Source organism: Oncorhynchus mykiss, chromosome 19 (genome assembly GCF_013265735.2).
Source record: "Oncorhynchus mykiss isolate Arlee chromosome 19, USDA_OmykA_1.1, whole genome shotgun sequence".
Classification (NCBI taxonomy): domain Eukaryota; kingdom Metazoa; phylum Chordata; class Actinopteri; order Salmoniformes; family Salmonidae; genus Oncorhynchus; species Oncorhynchus mykiss.
In genome coordinates this window covers 10186023-10204830 of record NC_048583.1, presented here as the reverse complement: position 1 = coordinate 10204830, position 18808 = coordinate 10186023, and the positions used below count along the sequence as shown (strand labels likewise).

The 18808-nt window shown below is 43.2% G+C and overlaps 1 protein-coding gene across 2 annotated transcripts in view; it reads left to right on the top strand.

Annotated features, from left to right (window-relative positions):
* The first annotated feature begins 4831 nt into the window (after positions 1–4831).
* The window catches only part of LOC110498426 (TBC1 domain family member 9), a 32531-nt gene continuing 18554 nt past the window's right edge, over positions 4832–18808 (top strand). Inside the window, exons 1-7 of one of the 2 annotated variants that reach the window (XM_036954237.1) lie at positions 4832–4911; positions 5716–5852; positions 13799–13909; positions 16903–17021; positions 17607–17835; positions 18147–18223; positions 18336–18520. In XM_036954237.1, coding sequence (XP_036810132.1) covers positions 5732–5852; positions 13799–13909; positions 16903–17021; positions 17607–17835; positions 18147–18223; positions 18336–18520 — 842 coding nt within the window. In that variant the 5' untranslated portion in view covers positions 4832–4911; positions 5716–5731. The other variant, XM_036954238.1, reaches the window with a different exon arrangement.

The window sequence follows — 18808 nt, the reverse complement described above, 5'->3', positions numbered from 1 at the left end:
TCGCAGGTGAAACAGCCGTTCACCCGCCGCTCGGCCCTCTGGTGGGTGGTCGAACACGGCCCGGAACCGGCGGGTGAACTCGGGGTAGTGATCCCTCTCCGAGTCTGGGCCATTCCACACTGCGTTGGCCCACTCCAGGGCTCGACCTGTCAGACAGGAGACGAGGACGCTCACACTCTCCTCCCCCGAAGGAGTCGGATGAACGGTAGCCAGGTACAGCTCCAGTTGTAGTAGGAACCCCTGGCACCAGCCGCCGTTCCATCGTACTCCCTGGGGAGCGCCAGACGCAGTGCACGGATCCGGACGCTGGAGGAGGGGTAAGGCGGCGGAAGCGGAGCTGGGGGTGAGGTAGGGAGGCCACTCCTCTCCCATCGGTCCATCCTCTCCATCATCTGGTCCATTGCCGCCCGATCCGGTGGAAAATGGACGTATGATGGAGTACTCGCTCCTCCATCGATGGGAGAGGAGGTGCAGCTGCTCCTGCTGACTCCATTTAAACGGTGCGTGATTCTGTCAGATTCCTTTAAGAACAGTGGGTTTGGAGTCAGGTGCAGAGAGCAGAGGGTTCGAATACACAGGACCCAAAATGTCCAGAAAAATAAAATACAATCGAACATCCACAACTAACAGTAAAACAATCCCGCACAAACCTAGGCGGGCCTAACTGGCTTAAATAGACAAAAATCAAGAAACACACAAAGGAACAGGTGCAACTAATAAGACCAAACGAACAGAAAAGGAAAAAGGGATCGGTGGCGGCTAGTAGACCAGCGACGACGACCACAGAGCACCGCCCTAACAGGCAGGGGAGCCACCTTCGGAGGGAGTCGTGACACTGACATTCATTATGTTGGTATCAGAGACATGGGGGAACTTTAAGGAAATGACTCAGAACACATCAACAACAGCACAGTTTCTGTTTGAGCCATCCCATGATACTTTGTGGTCGTTACAGCACCTACACAAAATAACCCCATAATGTCAAAGGGGAATTATATTTGTCTTTTTTCTACAAATCAATTAAATATGAATAGCTGAAATGTCTTGAGTCAATAAGTATTCAACCCCTTTGTTATGGTAAGCCTAAATAAGTTCAGGAATAAGAATGTGCTTAAAGTCACAGAAACAGTAGGTTGCATGGACTCACTATGTGCAATAATAGTGTTTTAATACTGTAGTGGGCTAAATCAGGGTCACAGTGATTATTGGTAGTCTTAAACAAATCTACATTGAAACAAAGTATATACCTCACACACATGGTTATGAGCTTAAAGAAAAGTCCCCTGTACCATGTCAGATATAGAGTTGATGTATTACATTTTGATTTTGCATCCCAATATTACACTTTATATACATCACAGAATACTTTTTTTATTTTTTTATTTTAATTGTACCCTTTTTTCTCCCCAATTTCGTGGTATCCAATTGTTAGTAGCTACTATCTTGTCTCATCGCTACAACTCCCGTATGAGCTTGGGAGAGATGAAGGTCGAAAGTCATGCGTCCTCCGATACACAACCCAACCAAGCCGCACTGCTTCTTAACACAGCGCGCATCCAACCCGGAAGCCAGCCGCACCAATGTGTCGGAGGAAACACCTTGCACCTGGCAACCTTGGTTAGCGCGCACTGCGCCCGGCCCGCCACAGGAGTCGCTGGTGTGCAATGAGACAAGGATATCCCTGGGTGGGAGGCCCCGGTGCACAACTAAGCACAGGGAACAATTACATTAGAGTGTCTAGTTTGAGAAACAACCACACCTCACAAGTCCTCAACTACCCGCAAAACACCAGTCTCAAAGTCAACAGTGAAGAGGTGACTCCGGGATGCTGGCCTTCTAGGCAGAGTTACTCTGTCCAGTGTCTGTGTTCTTTTGCCTATCTTAATCTTTCCTTTTTATTGGCCAGTCTGCCTAGAAGGCCAGGAATTTGAATTAGGAATTTTCTATTACTGTATCTGTACTTTTACAGAATTATGACGATTGGATACCTTTTCCACCACTGGTTAGAGGTAATAATACAGACAACAACAATAACACGTCATCTTCAAGCAGGCAGACTGTTCTCTTTCTTCAAGGCTTCACTATTCGACCCGTTTAATCTGCATGTGGTCTTTTCCATTTCTCAATAGCCCCCTTCACTCCTTGAATGTGGAACGAATCTGTCAATTACCAATAATAAACTGCCCTTTTAGATTTAGGTTCCCTACACCCAGTTGTGGAAAAAGTAGCAGTTGTCAGACTTAAGTAATCGTTTAGATACCTTAATAGAAAGTAGAACGTTCCTTGAAAGTCACCCAGTAAAATACTACTTGAGTAAAAGTCTAAAAGTATTTGGTTCTGAATATACTTAAGTGTCAAAAGTAAATGTAATTTCTAAAATATACTTAAACATCAAAAATCAAAGTATAAGTATAAATCATTTCAAGTGAATTATATTACGCAAAACAGGTGGCACCATTTTCTTGTTTTGAAAATGTAATGATAGCCAGAGGCGGATGACCACGTGTTCTTTTGATAAGTGCGTGAATTGGACAATTTTCCTGTTCTGCTAAGCATTCAAAATGTAACGAGTACTTTTGGGTGTCAGGGAAAATTAATGGAGAAAAAAGTACATTACTTTCTTTAGGAATGTAGTGAAGTAAAAGTGAAAGTTGTCAAACATATAAATAGTTAAGTAAAGTACAGATACCCCAAAAACCTACTTAATTAAGTAGTACTTTAAAGAATTTGTACTTAAGTACTTTACACCACTGCCTACACCCTAGTAATAGCCTAAATATGACATACCCTAACTATGCTATTCTGGGGTGCCCAGGTAGCCTAGCAGTTAAGAGTGTGGGGCCAGTAACTGAATTGTCTCTGGTTTGAATCCCGAGTCGGCAAGATGGAAAAATCTGGTCTTCTGCCCTTGAGCAAGGCAGTTAAACAACAACTGCACCGATGACATTCGAATAAGGCAGCTCCTTGCACCTCTCTGATTCAGAGGGGTTGGGTAAAATGCGGAAGACACATTTCGATTGAATGCATTCAGTTGTGCAGCTGACTAGGTTTCCTCCTTTCCTTATTCAGTTATATACTGAGGAAATCCTTACTTTAGGTGTTTTCTCCTTCAAGGAGTGTTTACCGTAGCACCACTGTCTTGATTTTGGGGTTTTGGCAGCTCACAACAGAACAAGGAGAGGAAAAGGAACATTTCCTTAGAATGGGAACCCTTGTTTCAGTTCTGCTTCTGTTTTTTTTAAGGGAAGGACTGCTTCTAAAATGGGGATATGAGGATGTGTTAGATGCAAAGCTATGGAACAGATAGTTCTGTTTTGGTTCTGTGATGGTAAGAGAAGGCAGGGAGGAAGGCCCTACTGCCAAGCAGAAAGCAGCTCTCCACGATCAACTCAACCATGAAGGGTTTAACTCGACTGGGACTGAGAGTGAAGCTTGAAAGCCTCAATCCCTGATGTCTGCCTGACAGTAAAAAAACATTGAAGAAATCCCCATCTCTGTCAGGAGAGCTTGTCTCAGTAGGAGATGGAAGTCTAAGCCATTTAAACTGACAACTATTCCAGTAATCAAATGAAAAAATCTAACTAACTGGTTGGATTAGTTTAGAAAAATTTGTTATTTATTTTTGTGTAGCATAACATTTAATCAACTCTACACATAAACCTAATCCAAATATGAATGAATTTGCCCCTCTGCCCACTAAATGGCAAAGGTAAGCCTCACTTGAATCCTGCCCAAGATTTAAGGTGCTTTTGAGTGACATCAGAAGAAAAGTTGAGGCTAGAAACACAAAAAGTTTTGTAGATGAAACAGGGTGAAACTAAGAGGGACTTTTCGATCTAGTGGAAGAGTGTAAAATGTATCTTTAGGAAAGAAAAGAGAACAGAGTAAAGTTCAGTTGGAAATTCGATCTTGTGAACTCAATTACACGTATTTAGGGGGTCCCTTTGAGTCGGCATTATGTCAGTGGGTTTGTTTGTTAGTCCTAAATGTCAAGTTTCCATCCCCCACATCTGTGGATGAAACTGTTCCTCCAGACTATGTACACAAACACTGACTGAACAGAGCCCCTGACATAGCCCCACTGTGGTTACTGGTGAATAGGTGGAGGGTAAAAACAAATAGTGCACTATGCACATCTGCTTGTCCCTACCTTCAGCCTCAGTCTAAACCGACAAAAACAGAAAGTATAGCGACATCTGTCTCATCTCTGCAGCTCTGAATCCCGTTTACTTAATGTGGTCTGTCGAGAGAAAGTCGAGCAACCTCAGACAAGGTCTCCCACGCGTCGATGGAAGCTGTGAAACCTTAAAGTGCAGTCAGTTTAGCAAAGCTAAACCCACACATATATATATATATAAAAAAAAACAAGCACAGTTAAGTACAGGCCTTTAGCAGACCATGGACCACATACTGTAGACAGAGAGACGTTGTGGAATATAAACCATTCCTATCTCCATTAACTCCCACATATTTACCCAACATGTTGACACACAAACATTTGTTGACTCATGTCTGACAGGTTTGTGGGTGTGTGGTGTTGAAGGAACTGATGTTTGAAACTGGATATTATTTTTGTGTACCTTTTCAGCCCTCTGACTAACTGGGAATTTACTAATTCAACGTTTTCATTCTTAAACACCCCTTTCTCAAGATTTTAAGAAATCCCAAATGTGTGTGGCATGTCATTGTAAAACTCCTACCCACTGGACATAGGTGTAAGTTATGGCAATTGTATTTGCTTATAAAATTGCTTTGATGATATTTGCATTAAAGAATAAAGTACAGATGAAAGAAACAATGGAAACCATTACAATTGATCCACTAATTGGTACCAGGTGGCAAAAACAACAAATGCAAAACAGCAAGAGCCAGCAGTGACAGCTTTGCTCCTGAAGACAGCTTCGACACCTGGTATTTGTAAACAGTAGCCAAGTCATATCGACGAACAACTTTAGTCATTTGAATTATACTTTATTACCACGTAGGGCCTAGGCTATAATTATACAAACAACTCCCACAAAGTTGACGTAACGATGTGGCCACTCTATGACGCGTGTTGTTAATACAGAGCTGTGCGGTAGCGGCGCTAGAGAGTGGGTTGCATTAAATGACATTGTTGTTCGATGTGGAGCCAGGCAGCATACATATATGTTGGATAGTAGGTTGTAAATAGCCTAATGGATATAACGTGCTTGTGGGCACATTATTTAGCGTCCAACCATCGCTCATTCTGAAATATCTGACGACCGATGAACGAGGACTCGTCGGCGGCATCGATATCCACCTGACAGCGGTTACAACACAGATAATAAACAACAAAGACCGAACCGAAGTGTCGCTCTCAGATCCATCCCTACAGAAATCTGTCAGATTCGGTTGTTTTAATGCGAAAACTGCTTTATTGTGCCACCTAGTAATTGAGTTCCACTGAATGTATTGCACACATTTTTTTTGCATATTTTGCGTACACGGCTGGAATCCAATCACCTCTCACGCGGCCGTGCATGGAAGTTTGGAGAGCGTGTTTTTAGCGAATAAATAGGGTCTTTATGCTGTCATAGTTCTATACCTACACTGTAACCAAGTTGTCCTTGTCCAATTGTACGTGTTATTCGGTGGACCGGCATCGAGCCTCAGCCCCTGGACTGACCGAACCAGCATTCCAGTTCATTTGACAGGCACCGCCTGAATCAGCTGGATTTGATGTGCTTTTAGAATCCGCTGGACGAAGATGTGGGTGCACCCTGAAGAGGTGTTGCAGGCGGGTGCGTTGTGGATAACAGAGCGAGCAAATCCGTATTTCATCCTCCAGAAACGCAAGGGCCACGGGGACGGCAGAGGAGGACTAGCGGGTGAGATACATATAACTGTCTCTCTCTCGGTCTCTAAATCATGGCTTATTGTAGCCAAGCATAGCTCAACTCCACGAATGTTCTATCGTCGAGTTCAGATATACTTGGCTAGGATTATTTAACGCTATTACAGCTGTGATGCAAGCAGTGCCAAGCCAAATTATTGTCCTCTGGCCGGGTCTCTCGCTTGGTTTGGGAGATTATTCATGCCTCACAGATGTTTAGTGATGGAGAGAAGATTGCATGCGTAGTGAGGGATAGAGGTCAGGTCACTCGGGTATCAAAGGGGTGACAATGGCATGAGGGGATGTAGACCTGTATGAATGAATAGACACGTGACCCAAATAGCCCCTACTACTATATTTTATTTATTTAACTAGGCATGTCAGTTATTAACACATTCTTATTTTACAATGATGGCCAAATGGGACTCCCGATCACAGCCGGTTGTGATACAGCCCGGGATCGAACCATGGTCTGTAGTGATGCCGCTAGCATTGAGATGCAGTGCCTTAGGCCGCTGTGCCACTCGGGAGCTACTATAACTAGACAAATGCAGGTTTGATTTTTATCTGAATAAGGTTTTAGGCTCAGAATAGGCCATTGTTGTATGTTTATGGACCTCCTCCCATAGAACTACATACAATGGAGCTAGTGGGCATTCAGCAGCTAATGTACCCTATTGATCAGCATCCCAAGATCTGGGCTATTTATGTAGGCCTTGTACTTTAGGTGATCCTGGAAAATTGTAACTAATATTGTTACAAAGAGTAAGCCTTCTATATACCCTTTAAACCATTAACAAAACAAGGAAAGAAATGCATAGATTTGTTAAATAGATAATCATTGACTGCGCTTAGTTCACTCCAATTTTAATGTCATTATGCTACTAGCTAGCTAACATAAGTCTGGACACATCTCCCCTGACAGGGAAGACAAATTCCAGCACTTGGGACCGTTAAAAGGCTCCAATGAATGGAAATGAACCTGTGATTGATTAGAGCCCAGCACGCCCAGGGAATGTTAAAATGGCTGATGTGTCATTCCCCGTACTGAATTTTGAATGCCACCGAGACAACCCATACACAAGGAGACATGCAGAGCAAAGGCACACTCTTTCTTCCCGGCAGGAGTAGTACATGCTGAATCATCTCTCCCTCTCCTTTCTCTACTCATCTCCTCCTCTTCGACTTCACTCACTCCATCCAAATTTGTCCACAGTCACTAGGAGGACTGCTACATCAGGGAGGAGCAATCATTTTAAGGACCGTTGGTGGTGGCGACTGTCTGCATCTGAAATGGTGCACTATTTCCTATGTAGTGCACTACTTTTGACCAGGGCTCATGGGGTTCTGGTCAAAGGTAGTGCATAATGTAGGGCATATGGTGCCATCCCAATCAGGCTGACCTGGATTCAGTCTGTCTGTTGAACTCATCGCAACTCTGAGAATGATGCGAATGATGCTACCTTGTTAAAAAAAGGATAGAACATGATCAGTTGAAAAGTCAGTCAGGTTCACTATAGGTACAGTAGATTCAGTCCAAGTCTTTGACTCCGAGCCATAGAGATGACTCTGTATGGATATATCTATAGCCCTCTCTATACAGTATCTATGTAGCCCTGCTTTGACTAGACTGGCCGTTGCAGTCATGGTAGGTCAAAGAGAGTTGAACTGTGTGCTGCTGTCCTCAGTGCCAGTCAGTCACTCCCTCTTCAGTGTCAGCCAGCCAGTAATGAATATGACAAGGGGAGCCAAAATGGCCTGCAAGTATCTCACTTCATTGGTCAGCAACAAGACATTTCGCTGACATTTTACTGAAGGACGGAGATATTATTTTTTCCTGCATGCCAGCGACTGAAAGTTAGCCCCCGAACCAACGCTCTGCCTCTCCCTATTTTCTTGGGATAGCGACACAAAGCGTGCGGTGGTGATATGTGATGATGTCATTGTAATGTGAATACTGAGCGGACCGTGTGGTGTGCCAGTTGGCCTGCTGAGGAGAAGAGAGAGCCTGGGCACAATGACTGGCACTGCCCAGTAAACACCCCTTTTCAGCGGGCAGAGAAAGCCAAGCGAGCACCTGGTCCTCCTGGGGCATATGGAAGGGCACCAGGGCCAATGCTTTTTGATTTATAGCCATATTTATGAGGCTACTTGATATGAGAAGTCAACATTATCATTTTTTTTATTTAATTAATTTATAGAGACTGAGAAATAAAAAAAATTGTACAGTTTCATTATAGATGACTAGTTCCCCTAAAATCAATCTTAAGTCATAAGATTTGAAAAATGTCAAGCTTCAATTGTGAAGTGTTGACTGGTAATTTGTAGGCGCTTATATTTGTTCTATTTCCCACTTGTACAATTGTGTATTAATACGCATGTGACTTGGAAATGTTTGTTTTTGCATATCCCCACTCTCCTTGAGACCCCCTCGGAGAGTGGTGTCTCTGCCAGGGTCTGCCATTATCTACGGCGACACTGGAGCAATTTGGGCTAAGTGCTTTGCTCAAGGGCACATGGGCAGATTTTTCAACTTGTCGGTTCGGGAGTTAGAACTAGCGAACATTCGGGTGCTGGCCCAATGCTCTAACCGCTAGGCTACCTTCCACCACAAATGTTGGATTGGAGCTTATTCGCCATATGATACTTTCAATGCAGAAATTACACTATCCAAGGGACAATAAGCCAACCTATATTACCTAACATTTCACAATAGTGTGACATTTTGTAGTCGTTATGACCTGAAACTCTACTAGGCCTACATGTGTTGGGTGACTAACATCACGTACACATGATGACATCGCCCTCAATAGACACTTGGACTAGACTTCTAACCATCGACCTCTTTGACCATCGAACTTTACCCACACTATCATCTGCTGCTTTACGTCACCTATCTATCTTATCTGGTGACCTCTGACCTGGAGGTACACTTTGAGGCTTGGGAAAGAAGAAAAGGAATAACACTACAGCTGTGTTACAGGGGGTTAGGTTAGAGAAACATGACTTAAAATAACATGTATGGTGTTACTTCGTATCAGGTTCTTGTTATTTGAAACAATATTGATTCTCAACCAGTGGGGTGATTAGGAGCAGTGTCAGTACTTGGGAGAATATAGACCAGTGTTTTCGCTGTAGTCATTTAGCTGTGGTGCTGCTCCACAGCAAAATCATTACCGCCACGTCCAAAACAATATGGAACATGAGAAAATATTTCTGCCAATGCTAGAACAGTCCACATGTACTTTTCCTCTGCAAACAAACAAGTCATGAATATAAAAATCGGGTAACTCCATAGTACAATGGTTAATATTTTATAGTCCGCTTGTTTTTGTGTGTTCTATGCAAGATACATATTATTCTCATGGCACATTCAGGTTACAAGTGCCATAAGGAGGGAAACATGCATTGTGACAAGCAGTCGATGCATGCATATTTCTCAACTCCTAAATATGCAAGAACTGCACCAAGCATTTTTTAGTGCATGGGGGATATTTGGGATAAATGTAACACTGGTCAATTGTAGGATAACTTTGAGGTAAAACACCACCCTACCTCAAGTACAGGCAGGGGGTGTGTTACCCTGGGTTACCCTACCAGGTAGCTAGCTCTACACTATATTCACTGTGTTTATGCATAATAACTAGTTACCCTATTGGGCTAATCATTAACCAATTAGTTTAGCTGCAGACAGGTAGTCCCATGCTTCAGCCTATTTATGTGCTCTTCTCTGCATCAGTTGGGCTACAGGTGATAATGCTTATTGCTAATAGCATACCTGATCATATGGACCATGCATAGACTATATAAAATGTTAAAATATTTATTTCAAAATAATTTTACAAATGTGTTATTGCGCTCATTTCTGGAGATGGAAATTATATTTGAAAGGGTGTCAGCATAATTGTATTTTTGTTCATTTTTGGAGTAGAAAGTCATTTTTTAATAAGTCACCAGTACTGAGCTTCTCAGTCCTTCTCCATAAAAATGATCTGGCAGGGAACCCAGACCCCCAAATCAAGGGTGGGACCCTTCCTTCAATCCCCATCGGAACTTCCCCTCCACTGCTATACATTTTTCCAGATGAAACACTGAAATAGACCCAACAGAAAGCAGGATGGAGACCGATGAAAAGGAGAGGAAAACCGTTTGTTTTTGCTCTAAGAAAGTAGGAACTAGCCGTCTCAACTGAACAAAGAATGGAGCTTTGCTAAGTAACAATAGGCAGCCCAGCTTCTGACCTTGTTTCTTGGCTTCTCCAATCTATAAAAAGTCCAAAACATCACATGATGCTGGTCTGTTCTCCAGTCTACTGTATGTACACTCAGACTCGTTTCTTTCCATCCCCACCCACAACAAAGGAAGCATTTCTCATCAGTGGAGCTTAGTTTCTGTACGTCTTGTTTTTCTTTGTGTGTGTGTGTGTGTGTGTGTGTGTTACGTTGGGGATGTTGAAAGTACAATCAAATGTATAGGAACATATAGTCACAGACAATTGTGTGGTTTCCCAAAGTTCATGTTATGGATTAAAGGGTCAACACTAGGCTATAGGTCTGGGGTCCTTCTCTTCACCATATACAAAACACCACAGTACAGTAGCTCATGTTAACTCTTGTTATTATAGCATGGTGGAGGATCATGTGTTCTGAGGGGGAAAGCAGGGAAAGTAGCCCTCTGATCAAAACAAGCAATATTGTCACGATGATGTAGGGTGCACTAATTCCTTCTTCATAAAATACCGTGCATACTAATCCTCTCCATTGCTGTTGATATCTTAACTGTGCAGATTATTTGGAGTGAGCGGTTTGAGCTGTAGGTTGCATGTAGTCGTGGAAGTCACAGGATGTTGTGGGTGTCATCCTTCAGTGGGTCTCACTCGTCAGTGGTCTCTTTTGTTGTGCTTGACACCTGTGCTTCCTGTGTTAACCCCTAACACACATCCCTGCAACACCGCTGGGTTCAGGTCATGCCCTGCCTATCCAACTGAGAGGTGCTTCACAGGTATTTGTTCAGTGTTCTGCAACTCCATGTCTTGAGGTAACCTCCATGGTTGCACATTTTGTTCCAGCCCAGCACTAGCACACTCAATTCAACTAGTCTACTCATCATGTTCTTAGCTGAATGTGGTGTCAGTGCTGGGCTAGACCAAAAATGTGCAACCCTGGGGGTGCAGAACTGGATTCAACACTGTTCAACAGAAACAACCGGTTGAAGTTTTGAAACTGAAAATGTCCTTATGCCCACAACACCAGAAAGGCCCAGATCCTGTATCCTTGCATTAGCCAGCCCCAAGAAACAACAACTGCTTCGGTGTCTGTGCTAACCCTTTGAAATGGAGGCTAACACACAAACCTTTTGCATATCGGCCAAGCTGTTCTGTTCTCTCCCATCTAGTTTATTTTCTGTTTCCCCGTGATTTCGTACCGACGGCCATATTGATTACGACCATCCAGTGTGAAACTTGAATTGCCCTTACTGCCTCTTAAAGGCCCACTCTGTGATATATATATATATATATATACAGCCATTTTTGATCATATTCAATTACTGTTAATGATATATTAATTATCTATTTGCCTTTAATCATTATTTAAGCACTTCTCATTGAATTCGTCCTAACCTTTGATTGGGAGAGAGAGAACAGAAGGGAGAGGGAAATGAATCCCCATAGATTTAATTGTATTCAGATGTCTTTATTAGAGCAGGTAGTGGAGATGAGTGGTGTCCCAGAAGTCCTCCAGCAGACATTATGTATGGACGGAAGAATATCATCCAGACTGGCCGTTTTGGTTTCTCTTGCTCCCTTTCTGCATGTCTGTCTCTTTCCCCCTCTCTCCCCATATTGCTCTTTTCATCTATCTCGGTCTGTGTGACTCATAGAATTGTATGCGTCTGATGCGCCACTGGCAAAAAGCTGTCATGGTAAAATTCCCAACAGGGAATAGTTTTGGGGTGACTGTGGAATATGGCAGTGAAAAAGCTTCTTTCTATCAAAGGTTGAGTTTGTTGGAAGAGTGTCATTTCCACTCAAACTTTGATGACAACATATTAGTGTAGAACCCAAGACATAAAAAAAAAACGAGACTTATCACTATTCACAACAAAAGCCTTTCAGCAAGACTAGCGTATTCATCACTTCAGATGTTTTTCCTCCACTTTAAAAAAATATATATATATATATATATATATTTTTTTTGAATTGTGGTACCAGTTTCTTCTTATTTTATGATCTTGTGGTTTACAATAGACAGTAGCTAGACACTAGTCATGTATTTTTACTGTATCAGAGATAATAAGCATTAGGGTAATACAACTCTTTAAAAGAGATGGGAGTTATTGGCTTCTTTCAGCTGTCATGAGTCCATAATCTGTCCATCTATCTCTCCACTTCCCTCATTCATTAGATTATAGGGGATTCATCCCTCGGTCATTAGATTATAGGGGATTCATCCCTCGGTCATTAGATTATAGGGGATTCATCCCTCGGTCATTAGATTATAGGGGATTCGTCCCTCGGTCATTAGATTATAGGGGATTCGTCCCTCGGTCATTAGATTATAGGGGATTCGTCCCTCGGTCATTAGATTATAGGGGATTCGTCCCTCGGTCATTAGATTATAGGGGATTCGTCCCTCGGTCATTAGATTATAGGGGATTCGTCCCTCGGTCATTAGATTATAGGGGATTCGTCCCTCGGTCATTAGATTATAGGGGATTCGTCCCTCGGTCATTAGATTATAGGGGATTCGTCCCTCGGTCATTAGATTATAGGGGATTCGTCCCTCGGCCATTAGATTATAGGGGATTCGTCCCTCGGCCATTAGATTATAGGGGATTCGTCCCTCGGTCATTAGATTATAGGGGATTCGTCCCTCGGTCATTAGATTATAGGGGATTCGTCCCTCGGTCATTAGATTATAAGGGATTCGTCCCTCGGTCATTAGATTATAAGGGATTCGTCCCTCGGTCATTAGATTATAGGGGATTCGTCCCTCGGTCATTAGATTATAGGGGATTCGTCCCTCGGTCATTAGATTATAGGGGATTCATCCTTTTTATTCCAGGTGACTTTACTCTCACCTTCTTCTCTCCGCATCGATCTGTCACATGGGAAATCTGAGCTCTGTGCCATCTGCCCATCCACCCCACTTATCCATACAAGAACATTGATACCAGATTCACACATTAGTGCCAACCTGAACCGTACTGTGCTGGCTGGGATATTTCTTCACTGTGTCTTTTCCAGCCCAGTTCCAGCAACTAGGGTGGATGTGTAACCAGGCCAGCCCAGACCCCATCCACTAAATGTCTCAGAGTAGGAGTGCTGATTTAAGATCAGGTCCCCACCTGTCCATATAAACATATCTAATTATGATCTAAAAGGCTAAACTGATCTGAGTTCAGCACTCCTACTCTGAGATGCTTTGTAGATACGGGCACAGCCCTGGTTTGTGTGGCTCGGTTTGGTCCTATAATATAAATTGGGCATGAAGCAGTCAGGACAGGAAAGCCACAGCTGCCCGTCAGCCCTAAATACCCCTTCCTCCTCCCTCTATTTCATAAGTGGTGATCTCATAGCCAGAGGGCTCCATCAAGGGCCTTTCGAGGAGAGCATAAGTGGTCTAACAAGGGTTAATGTCCCAGAACGGTCTGCTGTCTCACATGGTGGAGGGGGGTGCTTTGTTACGTGTCCGAAATGTGCTAAAACAGAAACTCTTTTGTTGGGTTTTTGCTTTGAAGTCATTTTTTTAGGGGGAGGATTCATGACTTGTTTGTATTTGCTTTTTAAGTTCTTGGATCACTTACAGGTTTTATTTTCCATCCTCAAGACAGTCAATGCATTATCTATTCAACGTCCAAACAATGTTGTATAGACGATCATGATATTCCCACAATGTCTCCCTCCCTAACCCACGGTATTCCCTGCTCCTCCCACCGCAGGTCTGTTGGTGGGAACACTGGACGTGGTGCTGGACTCCAGTGCTCGAGTGGCCCCATACAGAATCCTTTACCAAACACCTGACTCCCTAATCTACTGGATCATTGCTCATGGTGTGTACTGTGTGTCTAGTTCTCTCTCACTCTTTCTTTCTCTCCCCCCTCCCCTTTGCACACAAGGCCCTCTCTTCCTGCACCATGTTCTCACTTCCTGCTAATGCCAAGCATCACGTCATGGCCCACTGCTCTTAAAGGGCTAGACTGGGGGGAAACGGATACCAGGAATGGGAATCGATGGGGATTCGCTCAAAATATGAGGAGCTGTCATGATTTTTTTTAGTTAATTAGCTAGTGTGATAAAGCTTACATTACATCTGCTGAATTCATCTGTTAACACTGTCTCTTTGCATGTTAAAGGGTTAACCACCCTAATGTCCTATATGGAAAAGCTAAAAGGTTAACTCAGGGCTGTAAATGTAAGATACTGACACGATCTCAATGAAATGGGCTATCTCATCACACCTCTTTTGGCTAGTTACAATGGTTTGTGACATCACAGAAACCCCAATCTTCACCTTCCTCTTTCCTTGAGCAGTTATGTCACACAAATAATTTACTACTCTGGAGGAGCCATAATGCAATCCCACGGACCCAACATGACAAGCGGATGGGAAAGGAAGGATTTATTTTTAAAGAGGGATTATTGTGTAAGTAAGGAGAGGCTTCAGAACTATACTCCCCAGACGTAATGAACAATGGCTCTGTTTTTAAATGAACGGCGAGAGAGCGGAGAGACACACGCACACTGCAACGGTTTTGACTCTTGAGTTTAGTTTTAGTTAGGGGGTCACGGGTGCCAGGTAGGTCATGCCTACCGGTAACGTTTTGATTTCTCCTTTTTGTTTGTGAGTCAGTCTCATCTGTCAGACATATAGTCTAGACCAATACAAAGGCCTGATGACAAAGTCGGTATTAGAATGTAAACTTTTAACATTGATAGAAATAACTTTGTTATTTTACATTGTATGACCCAAAATGAAATGATCACGGAAATAATAAGATCAAAACACAAATTGCATCACAACAATTAGACTTTTCTAGTCACAAAATAATATAAGTTGACTTAGGAAAGCACTGCACACACAGCATCCATGATACAATAGAAAGGCCTGTAGCTCAATCTGGCTTTATGGTGGGATGGAGATGGTGGATCGAAAAGTCTGTTGTATTGAATTGTGTGTGACTACGAGCATGTGTATTTGCCTTAGTGGGTGGTCCCATATGGAAAAAGGAGTAGGGGAAAGAAACAGGAGAGAAGACCCTCTCTGAAATGGAAGCCCAGAGAAGAAGACTCCTGAGGGCTGGCCTTGAAATGGCAACCACTCCTCCCTCCCCTCTCCCTATCCGCCCATCCTCCAGCACAGAGGGAGCGTGGAGCAGTCTGTCTGCCAGACGTCATCACTAATGTAGCTAAGAGATGAGCAGCAGTGGGCTACTTACAGGGGAGATGGATGATGGATGAGGCCTCTAACGATAGTGGACACTGAGGTTTCTGTGCTAGCAGGCTCTGCCTGGACTGGCTCTCAGATTTCACTAGCGCTAAGTAGCTGCTAACAAGTAGCCACAGTAGCACCAATAAGGATTTGCCTGCCAATACTATTAAAAATTCTCCCTGAATTTAAGGTGTGCTGTATTGCAGGGCATTATTATTTCACCTTTTTAAATAGGATCGTAACATATCTGAAGCTAATTAGCCAATAGCGCTGTAGCCATGAGCTTATCGCCATATGTGTGGTAGTAAATGTAGGCCGAGCAGAGGGGATGGCCAAGTAATGTCAGTGGCTGGGCTGTCTAGATTTAATCCAACTTTATTGATATAGCACATGTCTTACAGGATGCGTTTTAAAAGTGATTAACAAATAAAAGGTGAGAAAGATAGTTATTTGTATTTAAGACAATAAAACATTTAAGAGAACTTAAAATAACAGTGCACATGAGACTAATGCATTAAAATACATGTGATTATATATGGGAATATGATTTAAAATAACCCTAAGTAAAAGCATGTCTAGAGGCTGTTCTAAAGGCCAGGACCATAGTGGCTGAAGGCAGCCTCACCAAACGTTGTGGTTCTGAGTGACCTTTGGAACAGCTGAAAGGCCAGTGACGGAGGATCTGAGGGACAACCCGGCACATATGCTTTTAAGATATCAGACATGTATTCAGGTGCAAACCCACGTAGTGCTTTAAAAATCAATAAAGCAATTTTAAAATCCACTCTAAAACTAACTGGCTTACCAATGCAGTGACTTTAAAATAGGTGGTGTGTGTGTGCTCTCCTCCTGGCCTTTGTAAGCACACGTGCTGCTGCATTCTGAATTAATTAAAGCTGGCCAATGTTTTCATTGAGGGGGGAGACCAGACAGGAGTGTATTGCAATAATCAAGCCTGTCAGTAATAAAAACATGCATTAGTCAGTGTGGGCTTGACAGAGGAATGGTCACACTTTGACAATATTTCTAAGGTAATTAAAAAGCTGATTTGGGCACATTTCTGATGTGGGCCAGTAAACAAAAGTTTGCTAGATTGAATCCCCGAGCTGACAGTTTAAACATCTGTTCTGCCCCTGAACAAGGCAGTTAACCCACTGTTGCTAGGCCGTCATTGTAAATAAGAATTTGTACTTAACTGACTTGCCTGGTTAAATTTTATTTTTTTAGGTCAGTCTAAAATAACACCTAGGTTTACAGCCTGGTGGGTTGTCTAGTAGTCTTGATTAGCCGTCTGAACAGCTTGTTACTGCTCTCCGTACTGTCTTTCCCCTCGTCTGTCACTGGTCCTGAATCATGTACCTCCATACTACTTAGTATCCAGAAGAGTAGGTTTGGATTCCAAGTATGCTAAACATGTTAAATTTGCATACAATTGTAAGAATGATGAAGAGCGTCTCAGTCGACATGCTGTAATGTCTCAAAAAAAATGAATAATGGGTAAAACTCCATGCCTCCACATTCTCCTGGGAGCCTCTTGTAATCAAGTTCCTTGATGCACCCCTGTCTCCTCCTCCTCCTCCTCCTCCGTCTCTTCTCCCCTCCCTCGTTCCATAGGGTGCTCCCGTAAGGAGATCACAGAGCACTGGGAGTGGCTGGAGCAGAACCTCCTGCAGACACTGTCCATCTTTGAGAACGAGAATGACATCACTACCTTTGTCAAGGGCAAAGTTCAGGTACTGTTTAGTGTATATATGAGTCACTTAGCAGATGCTTGTCTCTAAAGAAACAGTATGGACTTCTCTGGGATTTGGAAGGTTGGTTGTGTTTTGTGTTTAGAGGGGTTGCATGGTGGAATTTCACAAATCTTTTTGTAATGGTGTTTGTGACAATGGTAATGGTGGTTGTCAGCAATTCATTTTGACAGTTTGGATATTGAAACGTATGACGTTTGCCTGTGTTCGTCATGCCAGGTGAAATATTAGCCTAGCATGTAGTCAAAGTTGTATTGTCAAAATAACTCCTGCCAGGGGCAAAATAACGAAGCCCGGCTGTATTTACTATTGTAACCTAAGAACAGGTCCAGCTACTGACACAGCCTCTAAATCAGATTCTGTATGTATCTGTATGGCGATAAAGTAGTTCTTACTCAATGAATAGATTACAAAAGCTAGCCAGACAAGATTTATTTTGCTCTCTCACTTTGTCAGCCACTCACTCTCTCACTTTCTAGCTATCTCTATTTTAAAATGAATTGGTGAACTTTTATTGATTGTCTCTCTCAAAGTCCTTCACTCCGTCTATTTCTCTCTTGCCCCCAGGGTATTATCGCAGAGTACAACAAGAACCACGACGTGAAGGAGGATGATGACACTGACAAATTCAAGGAGGCCATCTGTACGTTCCGTAAGCTGTTTGGCATGCCTGAAGAGGAGAAGCTGGTCAACTACTACTCCTGTAGCTACTGGAAGGGCCGTGTGCCCCGGCAGGGCTGGCTCTACCTCAGCATCAACCACATCTGCTTCTACTCTTACCTGCTGGGGAAAGAAGGTAGGGACCACTGGCATGCTGGCACAGGTACACACACCACTGCATACCTGTTAGTACTACATACCGATTATGCATAGCTTTTGAAGAGCCTTCATAAGTCCCAAAAATAGTACAGCCCCTTGATATTTTCTCTGTGTGGATACAATGTATTTTTTAAGATGCGGTGATGTATATTTCAAACGATCGGCTTTTATGCAACCCAAAAATGTATAAATGCAACCATCTTCAATTTCGCTTTCTCTCTCGCGCTCTCTCTCTCTCGCGCGCACTCTCTCTCGCGCTCTCTCTCCGTCTCTTTCTTCCCTCCTCAGCCAAGCTGGTGATCCGCTGGGCCGACATCACCCAGCTGGAGAAAAGCGCCACACTCCTCCTCCCCGATGCAGTCAAGGTGAGCCTTGTAAATCATATCAACTATACTGCATGTTACCCTCGCTTTAACGTCTCTTTATCCATCCATACACCCCTCTAACCTTCATTCATGCTTCCATTCCTCGGTCAAGGTGAGCACGCGGGTGGCTGAGCATGTCTTCTCGGTCTTCCTCAACATCAACGAGACCTTCAAGCTGATGGAGCAACTGGCCAACATCGCCATGAGACAGCTCCTTGACAACAAGGGCTTTGAGCAGGACCGCTCTCTGCCCAAACTCAAGAGGAAGACACCCAAAAAGGTGTCTGCCCTCAAAAGGTGAGGTTTGGTGGAGGGGGTTCTGGGGAGGTTCTGGGAGAGTTTGGTGAGGCTGGATGTTGTAGTCGATAGATTTGTTGGTCTCCCCTCAATAGGTTCGGTTGATAGTTGAGGAGGATTGGTTTTCTCGGGAGATGTAGTCATTTATAATGCTGCACAAAATTCTTTGCTGCGGGTGACCTATAACCATTCACAGCCATTCCATGTGGTTGCATGACATTGTAAGTTTTACACAGTTTAATAAACCATATACCACGACTTAACTAAATGACTACATAAGACCACCAA